The following is a 9,717-nucleotide window of genomic DNA, read 5'->3' as shown; positions in this document are numbered from 1 at the left end:
GAGAACACGGGCTCTTCCCTTTTGGGATCACAGATTGGCAGCTCTGTGCTTCTATGGGAGAGCTGAACTCGGGAAGGGGGGGCAGGAAATGGGCCTGTTGCCCCAACCCCTTCCCTTGGGGTTGAATGTATTTTTAGTGGACTAGACGGGCTGGAAGAGAATAGACCCTGTGAAGAGCTAAAGAGCCATAATTCCATGGCAGCGCTTTCCTGGAATAGGCAACAATAATTTAAAAATACATGGAAATGAGAAAGGATTCGCAGGCAGCAGGGCAACAAGTGGCTTCTGTTTGTTATGCCCTTTCACAGCAAGCTCTGGGCCTGTTCCCCACAGCTGGCCTTCGAAAGCAGCCTTGCAAAAGTCTACTCCCTCAAAGAGCCAGAGTTTGTTTGACAAGCAAGTAAGTTGCTCATCATGAGAAGGGCAGGCTAATTAGTCTTGTCCCTTGGCTGGTAAATTTCACGTGATGAATTGGCCAAGCCTCATTAGGGCTCCAACATTTCGATCAATGGGAACTTGGTTCCTGAGTTCAACGGGCCCTTACAGAGGAATGCACTATGGAAAAAATGACCCCAATTTCTGAACCAAAGATAGTTTTCTAGATAATAGTTATATCCACAAATATTTTCCACTGCAGGAGGTCTAGACAAGCCTTGCAATCTGGTCAGCAGGCTGCCTATATCCAGATAAGTGAAACAGATGCTGTGGTTACAGCCGAGAGATGTCCGCACAGCGAGAGAAATGTGCCCCTAGCTGGAATTTCCCCCGGCAGAGAATGGATTTGTACATCACAAGGCATCAGGAAATACACACATCAAAAAGAGAAAGAATCGGGTTTCTCTGTGCAGTTTGGTAAAGAATAGATGTCTCCGCTCTCCTGTATGGTCAAACTTCCCTTCTGCATAACATTGCATCAGTTTAACTAAAGGCACGCATTGATTTAGTTAGTTGGGTTCAGCCACGAATGGACAGTCATACTGGGTGAAGAGTCGATTACATTGGTTTCGTTGAAGTCATACCATACCCTGCAGTTTGTCAGTTTGTATCAGGCTTTTGGGCTGCAATAAGTTTAGCTAAAAGTTGATTTGCAACAGACTGTGTGTTACATCAATTTAAGTGAAGTGGATTGATTCCCAACCAACTGCAGCTAAACCGTGCGTAGACCAGCCCCTGCTCCCCATATACCACAGAGACCTATTCTAGAATTTCACAGTCCCACAGACACCTGCAGAACTATACCCCGCCCCCAGTCTAGGAGTCATCCTTAGACAGATCATATTCAATTACCTTGTGCTTCCCCCACCTTAGGCTTAGACTGCAAACTCTTCAGGGCAGGGCGCGTCTTTTCGTTGTATTTCTGTACAGTGCCAAGCGCAGTGGGGCCCAGGCCTGGGGCTCCTAGGAGCTATGCAATATGCACAACGGTGGCCAGCCGTCTGGCTAGAAAGGCTGCGTGCCTCAGTTTACCAGAGGAAGATTCCAAAGAGCCGTTTTGGAAGGAAAGTATTGGCACATGGGCTAAGATCAACCTCCCTGAGGCTGCCAGGGCGGGCGCAGACGGATCTCCCACAGTGTCCCACACTCCCCACTGTCCCCATCCAGCGTAGTGATTCTCAGCCAGGGGTCTGCAGCCCCCTGGGGGCGGGGGGTCCATGAGCCCTTTCAGGGGGGCTGTGGAGCCCCACGGCTGAAACCCGGAGCCCCCAGCTCTGGCACTCCCCACAGCCAGAAGCTGTGAACCCCATGGGTAGAGTTGCAGGGGGCACGAGGCTGTAGCTCCCGAAACTGCCGTGCCTTCCCCAGAGCGGGGCAGTCCAGGGTCAGCTCCGCCCCCGCCTCCTCCTCTCCCCCAGGCCCAGCCCTCTGGCCAGGTGGTAGGTGGGAAGCCAGAGCCGGGCAATGTGGGGCAGCTGCTCCTCTGGTTGGTGGTGCCATGGAGCGGGCAGCCACAGCATTCCTCCCTCTGCTGCTGGTACCCAGGGTAGCGGCTGCTCCTCAGCTCCCAGCCCCCTTTGCTCACGCAACCAGTAAGAGCCGCCCGGGTGAGAGACCCAGCTCCGGTGCCAGCGGAGCCCTTGGGGAGCAGCCATCGCAGGGGGAGCCCTCCTGGCACACAGCCCCTAGCTACCCCCTCCCTGCACCCTGAGCTACCCCCCCCCCGCACACAGCCCCTCGCTACCCCCTCCCTGCACCCTGAGCTACCCCCCCCCCCCGCACACAGCCCCTCGCTACCCCCTCCCTGCACCCTGAATCATAGAATCATAGAATATCAGGGTTGGAAGGGACCCCAGAAGGTCATCTAGTCCAACCCCCTGCTCGAAGCAGGACCAATTCCCAGTTAAATCATCCCAGCCAGGGCTTTGTCAAGCCTGACCTTAAAAACCTCTAAGGAAAGAGATTCTACCACCTCCCTAGGTAACGCATTCCAGTGTTTCACCACCCTCTTAGTGAAAAAGTTTTTCCTAATATCCAATCTAAACCTCCCCCACTGCAACTTGAGCTACCCCCCGCCCGCACACAGCCCCTCGCTACCCCCTCCCTGCACCCTGAGCTACCCCCCCCGCACACAGCCCCTAGCTACCCCCTCCCTGCACCCTGAGCTACCCCCCGCCCGCACACAGCCCCTCGCTACCCCCTCCCTGCACCCTGAGCTACCCCCCTTCCCGCACACAGCCCCTAGCTACCCCCTCCCTGCACCCTGAGCTACCCCCCTGCCCGCACACAGCCCCTAGCTACCCCCTCCCTGCACCCTGAGCTACCCCCCCGCCCGCACACAGCCCCTAGCTACCCCCTCCCTGCACTCTGATCTACCCCCCTGCCCGCACACAGCCCCTAACTATCCCCTGCCCACACCTTGAGCTCGCTGCCTGCCCGCACACAGCCCCTAGCTCCCCACTCCCTGCACCCTGAGCTCCCCCCTGCCTTCACTCAGCCCCTAGCCCCCCATACCCTCAGCTCCCTCCTGCCTGCATGGAGTTCCCCCCCCCCCCGGCACCCTGACCTGTTTTCAAACTCTTTGAGCTGAGTCCCCCCACAACCCAGAGAGGCTGGGTGACCTGCTGAGGTGAGTCGGGGGGCAGGGGTGGTGCTCCCTTCCTGGTCCCTGCCACCCGACGCCTGTGCCCAAGGGTCCCCCCCGCCCGGGCCCTGGAGTTTTTCATAGCATGTAGAGGGGGGCTCCGAAAGAAAGAGGCTGAGAACCCCAGCAAGAGGGTGAACCGGCCTTTTCCTGCCCTAGCAACAGAGAGTTTATCTGGCGCCCCACGCCAGTGTTGGCACACCCCCCCCCCCGTTAAAGCGACAGTCACACGCTCACATGGCCTGGAACGGGGGGGCAGGCTTAGGCCTGCGGTTTGAGGTGGGGGTCCCCGGGTAGTTCTAACAAGGCAGCGTTCACACCCGGCTCTGTTCCATTTGGATCTTTCCCCATTTCGTACGGCAAAGGCCAGTCACCAAAGACACACAACGGCAGTTCCCCACGCCTGCCCGCCCCCTCCACCCTGGCCGGGAACCAGGAGCACAGGGCGCCACGGCTAGACCACGGCACGCCAGCCGCAGTTAAACAGCAGGGGGTGCTCTCATGCCACCAGTCAATGAGGGGTGCAGTCCTCTAGGGGTGCTGCTTCGCCAAGCCAGAGGGAAAAGGGTGGGGGGAACTGCCCCTCTCAATTTAACCCCTGCACGTCCCGTTTAAAGTTCAGCCCGGGCTTCACGCTTCGTTGCGCAGCTGGGAAGGCGGCGAGAGGCCCCCCCCAAAAGCCTGCGCTCCCCGGCACCAGTCACTGCCGCGCTCTACACCAGCCGGGATACTGGGCTGACTGGGCACCAGTTGTGCTGGGCACTGCACAAACCGACAACAGAGCGACAGACCCTGACTGCAAAGGGTTCACTCACCGCAGGAGCCGGGGGCGTCGTCGTGGTTCCCTCCCCGTAGGGTGTGTCCCCCCGACGACGGTCGTTCCGGTACCGTGGTGGCCTCTCTTCCCGCCGGCCAGGTGACGACATTGGTCTGCCCCTTTCGGGGTAACCAAGTTCAACAAACAAAAGTCCGACAAGTAATTCCTAGGCGTCGTGTCTGGTCTCCGGCCTGCACTCTGGGCTCACGCCTCTTTGGGCAGTGGCTGGTAGGGAAGCCAGGCCCTCCCTCTACGCAGGCTTCCAGCCCAGGGAGCCTATAACCAACAGCCACCGTCTGCCCCATCCCTGTCCTTGCTGCTGTTTCCCTGGGCTCCTTCCTACCCAGCCTCCCTTCCCCACAACTTCTCGGGGTTGGCCCTTCTTCCAGGGCTAGATTCAGAATTTCCTCACCCCTGGGTTTCCTCCTCACCACTTCTCTGTTCCCAGATAGTAGCTGCAGACACCCCCCTTCATAGCTCCCTTCAGCTACAAACTTCTCCTTGGACAAGCCAGGCTGTTTCTGCCCAGCTGGGCCTCATGATCAATTGAGCCTGGATCTGCCGCCAGGTGCAGCCCGCTAACAGAATTGGCCTCACAGCCACATTTAACCCACGCATAGCCTGCGTCGGGTACCACCATCCCACCAACACACAGAGCGGGCAGCGTTAAGTGCTGCTCCCCTTCAGCATAGCACTACCGCTAGGCAGTGGTTTGCAAGGATTTAATATTACGATGACATTTGTTTTATAGGAAAAAAAAATGATGGATCTTTTGCCATTTTTCCAACCAGCTTGGCATATCGCTGCCTCTCTCTGCCGCCGTTTGCCCACCTGTACAATGAGGGATAATACGCACACATCTGAGGCTAGTAACATTTTGAGGATTAAGAGCATGGTAAACACGTCTATCGTTCTTTACAGATTGATTAGTTTGTACTTTTATTATTTGATTCTATTTTTGAATTGACAAATTCTAATTTTCTCAGCAGTGGTTTGACTGTTTCCAAAGCCATATTGGCTACAGATGTTCCTATTATCCAGAAGGCAGTGCTAAATGTGCCCCTTAAACCGCTTTGGAAGTTGACGTATGGATAAGTACTGGGCTGCTGGCCTGGCTTCTTTCACTGACACTGCAGTCTCTCTCGCTCTCACACACACTCAAACACACAGTGTAAAAGAAAAATGAAACTTGGCCACCAAACGTCTTTTTTAGGGTTTTATCCACAAATGAAGTTCTTTGTTTTGCCTTTTTCAAGCATATGTTTCCTTCTTCAGACCAGATTTTTTTTTTTTAAACTGCAATCTAGATTTACAATATATACAATCTAGACAGTAAGGGATAATCAGCACATCTTGCAGATTTACCTATGTACAGTCTTTGGAGCAAGAATTCTTTTATTAAAAAAACTCTTTTCAAAAAGTCTTTACAATAGAACCATGGTGCAATACATCAGTCATCTTCGGAGGCAACTGGGATTCTGAGATCGCTCACGCTCCAAAGACCAGTGAGCATGACAGAGTTTAGAGTTGACCGATACTGTACAGTAAATATTTCAATGTTCCGCCCCCAGGGGGTCAGGTCTAGACACACAGGCATCACCCATCCCAAGTTCGGGAACAGCTCCACCAGACCCAGGGAGGACCACACTGTGGTACATGGGGTATGGTACATGGGGCTCGGAGAGCAGGGGCAGAAGTCGTCTATCATGATTTCCTTCTACATCTCCCTCTCCCGTTCCACACCTCCCTCCACCTAAAAAACCTATGAAATGCCAAAAGCTTTGGAAACCCAGCAGCAGGGGCCTGCGCTTTCGGAGCAGGGGCACATGGGTTCCACCACTGCCATCACCACGAGGTACCAAGCAGCCATGGCGCGGGGCACCGAGACACCAGGGACAAGTCCGAAGAGGCAGCTGAGAAATCTCCCGCCACCCTTCAGAGCTTGACAAAGGGAGCTGGCGGGGCTCCCATTCCTTGCCTGCCTGAGCATGGCATTCAGCAGCACTGTGCAGTACCCAGCAGTGGGTGTACTGTAGGAAGGAGAGTGGGGATGCTCTGCTGAGACCACAAGCCCTGTGGGACGGGGACCATTCTCATACGTGTCCACACAGCGCCCGCTGTGCTGGAGGGGTACGGGCCCTGCAGAGGGCAGCTACAGCCATTGGGCTACCGTAGTCACCCTGCAGCCATTCCACGGTGAATGGAGGGCGGAGCTCTTCTCCCCACCTAGCAATTCCCAGCGCCCAGCCCCATTTTCACCCTGGTCCCTGCATCAGCCCCCACCTACCCCTTCTTGTCCCCAGTACACCCAGTGCTCAGCCACCTCCTCTGCGTTGGCCCCCTGGACAGGGGCTCTTGGAGCAGGAGCCCATGGGTGGGGTTCCGGACGAGGCGGGGGCAGGACACACACAATACCCTGGGCATCCAGCACTGCGCCCATTGGACAGGCTGGGCTTCCAGGCAGGGATTTCATGGCTTCTCTCAGCAGGCGATAGCCGGCTGCTGCGAGTCCTGAGAACCAAGCAGCCCTGGGACATGTATGTATACATACACACCCCCCTACAGCAGGGGCAACTGGGACACACACACACACACACACACACACACACACCCTCCAGCAGGGGGCAGCAGGGATGGACACAACACACACACACGCTCCTTCCCTAGCCATGCCCCCTAGTGGTACAAGCCATGTGACACATGCCCAACTGTGCTACAAGGGAGAAGGGGTGCAGTGGCAGGAAGAGCTTTGGGCCCTAATCCAGCACTTGCTAAATCAACGGGAGTCCATGAGTGCGGTTAGATGGTTAGTGATGAAGTCAAAACCCTACAGACCACCCGAGGGACAAAGCTGCTACCCCAAGCCTGTGCCACTATGGAGGATAAGAGGGGGCTGGGTACTTGCTCTGTATTGGAGCTGGGTTAGGAGGGAGTATCCCCAAAGGTCACTCCCCCTTCAGGCAAAGCAGAAGGATGATACAGTTTCAACCCCACTGCTCCTTACCCACCCCACAGGGCAGTTCAATGAAAACAACATTACTTCTCGGATAAATAATCATTTAAATTAGTTCGTTAAATTAACTAGCATTGAGCCACAGCACTGCCTGCTCAGGAGACTCATTTCTGCTCTGTCCCACCAAGTCCAAGCCCCTTTGGGTCAACACCTTGAAGAAGAACATTTCCCCCTATTCTCCCCCACCCCAAAGAGAGATCTGGGCTTTCGCAGCATGCCTGCCCCCAACCCCGCCTCAGGATCTAAAAGACCAGCTCCCAGAAAACGTGTGCCCAGAGCCCGATAGTTGGCAATCTCGGCAGAGAGGAGACAGCTTGGAGGGCGGGCTATGGAGACTCACCTCCTGTCTGAGCCCTGCAAGTTTAGGGCTAAGACACGTTGGCTGGGAGCAGGGTGCAGTCCAACAGCCTGTGTGGTACCCAATGGGTGGTGGGTGTCATAGGCCAACGGAAGCTAAGCCTCCCCTAACCCAGGCCATGGCCCTGCCCACGCTCTGCCCCATGGGCGGCGCTCCCCCTCTCCCCGAAGCCGACGGGGGCTCAGCTTCGGCCGGTGAGTCAGGGCGGGTCGGCTGAGGCTCCTCCGGCTGTGGTTGGGGAGGGGCACGCTTGGGGCTCCAGTGGGCTAGGAGGGGAGCAGGGGGAGGCATAGCCTCCCTGAAGGGGGCGTTCACCCACCGTCCATGGTGGTACCTGTTTTGTGGATAAACTGAGTGCTGCATTCCCCAGGCTGTCGGTCTGGCCCCTTTTCAAAAGGAAAAGGAAACCCTATTTATTCCTACTTCACATCCTCGAGTGCGGCCGAGCGGAGGGCGTCCCCCATCCGATCTCAGCCCCACAGTGGAGGCGGCCCTGGGGACAGCTCATTCCTGGAGCAGCCACGATTCCTCCTCCAAACCAGGGGTCACCTTAGCTCCCCATGCTAGGCCCCCTTACAGAACAGAATTCAAACTCCTTTCCTTCACTGCCCGAGGGCTGCTGGGGGTGAAGCAGGCAGCTGTGCTCTGTCAGCGAAGAATAATTTAATGCTCCCACCACTCTGCCTCTCTGCCCCCACTTTGATCGCCACCTCCCCATTCCCACTGGGAAGCAGCATTGGGGGGGAAGGAGGGTCAGACTAAAACCCCATCAGCAAAATACTGCACGGTTCCCCTCCCCCCCAAATAAACATTTAAAAAAGGACACCATTACAACTTTCACCTACAGCAGCATTCCCACGCACTGCACCCCCAGAGACAGCCCCCCACCCTGGGAGGGGGGCTGGTGTGGGGGGGGTCAAACAAACCAGCCCAGCTGCCTCATTCGGACTGAGAGCAAACTGATCTGGCGAGCAGTTGACAATTCTTCACCTGTCCAGCGTTCAGTTCAACAGAGCGGCAAACAGCCCCAGTCCCCTACACAGAGCGGGCAGGCCAAAGAGGGGGGTGCAGCAGCAAGCCATGAGGGCCCATGCCATGGGGGCACCCTCTGCGCTGCCCTAAAAGTCGGCAAGTCAGCGATGGCTTGGCCGCAAAGGGATCCAGCCACCCCACAACTGTAAGGATTTCGGATGCTCTGCTTCTGAGGCTTGACACGACGTGGCCGAAAGCCAAGTCAGCCTGGCCAAGGGGGACTCTGCAGCCCTCTCCCCCTCTGCCCACTTTCTCCAGGACCAGCGCTGTCCCCAGCAGCCAGCCCTCACCACGAGCAAGGGGCCCATTCGGGGCCCTGTGGCGAAGCAGCGGTATCTCCGGCCCGGTGGATGTTGAGACACGCTGGGCGACAGGCAGCCAAGGCGAAGGCCAAGGCAATGCGGGGAAATTCCAGTCCACATCCCATCAGAAGTGCGTAAGGTTCTTGACGATGCCTAATTCAAGCATCCTTTTTATTGCTAATGCCTCGTGCGAGACATTGTGCTCCGATGCCTGCGAAACAGACAAAAGAGAGCTCATCAGATGCCGCTCCACCTGGCCCTGTTGCGGTTCGCCCTTTGTGATACTCAGGGGGGTGGGGGGGAGCTGCAGCTTTCAAAAGGGACTGTCATTGTTTTAAGAGTTTAGTATTTAATGCCTACAACCGCAAAGTAGCATTTCAGGAATCCACAGAATAAGCCACTCGGCCTCACTGAACCCACTGATAAAATGGGTCCGTTGGTAATTAGCCACCTTGGAGATAAGAAAGCTTGGAAGCTTGGTCAGCAAGAAAAGGGATTGTTCATTTTGCATTGATTCAACAGTGAAACAGGCCGGTGTCTCCTCCTTTATCTACTAAGCTGCTCACAGACTAAATTCTGGGCTGGGGAAATCTTTGCTGTTGTATTTACAACCCCACGAATTCTATCAGGTTGGCAGTGTTTGCAGAGGTTAGTCCCACCGGGAAAGGGGTAAGTGGATTTGGCTGACTCCCTGAGGCAGATAACTCCTATCTAGAGGGGGTAGTAAGGGAGCTCTCTCAGGATGAAGGATCTAGGGTGTGAGCTGAACCCTGAAGGAGGAGCCCTAGGAGCAGCCCAGTGTGGAGAGATGTTTTGAGCTGAGCTGTGTATTAGGTCATTGCTAATGTCTGTGCTCATCAAGCCAAAGGAAGGAGGCAAGTTTGCACTTTACGCAGCACAGGGACTGTGTGCAAAAACACTTGCTCCGAGGCTTTTACACAGACTTGTTCTGAGAATTTGTGTTTTATGTAACACGTGCCAGCTGGGGAACGATGTGGGCTTTCTTGTCTGTGCCACAGGAAACTCACGTCCAATAACTCACCACTGAGATTCAGCCTGGCTTCACGTTGCACTTGTGCTTTAGATCAGTGGTTCTCAACCTTTATGGGCTCAGGA

At 55.7% G+C, this 9,717-nt stretch overlaps 1 protein-coding gene across 9 annotated transcripts in view; it reads right to left on the bottom strand.

Annotated features, from left to right (window-relative positions):
* Positions 1 to 5,099: 5,099 nt before the first annotated feature.
* ST3GAL4 (ST3 beta-galactoside alpha-2,3-sialyltransferase 4) overlaps positions 5,100 to 9,717 on the bottom strand; it is a 188,093-nt gene continuing 183,475 nt past the window's right edge. For all 9 annotated transcript variants that reach the window (XM_084611834.1, XM_084611835.1, XM_084611837.1 and 6 more), the window contains one exon: positions 5,100 to 8,812. In XM_084611834.1, the coding sequence (XP_084467960.1) occupies positions 8,726 to 8,812 (87 nt within the window). In that variant the 3' untranslated portion in view covers positions 5,100 to 8,725. The remainder of the gene's footprint in view (positions 8,813 to 9,717) is intronic.

This window comes from Lepidochelys olivacea (assembly GCF_965140295.1).
Source record: "Lepidochelys olivacea isolate rLepOli2 genome assembly, chromosome: 22".
Taxonomy (NCBI): Eukaryota; Metazoa; Chordata; order Testudines; family Cheloniidae; genus Lepidochelys; species Lepidochelys olivacea.
This window is presented reverse-complemented; position numbering and strand designations above follow the sequence as displayed.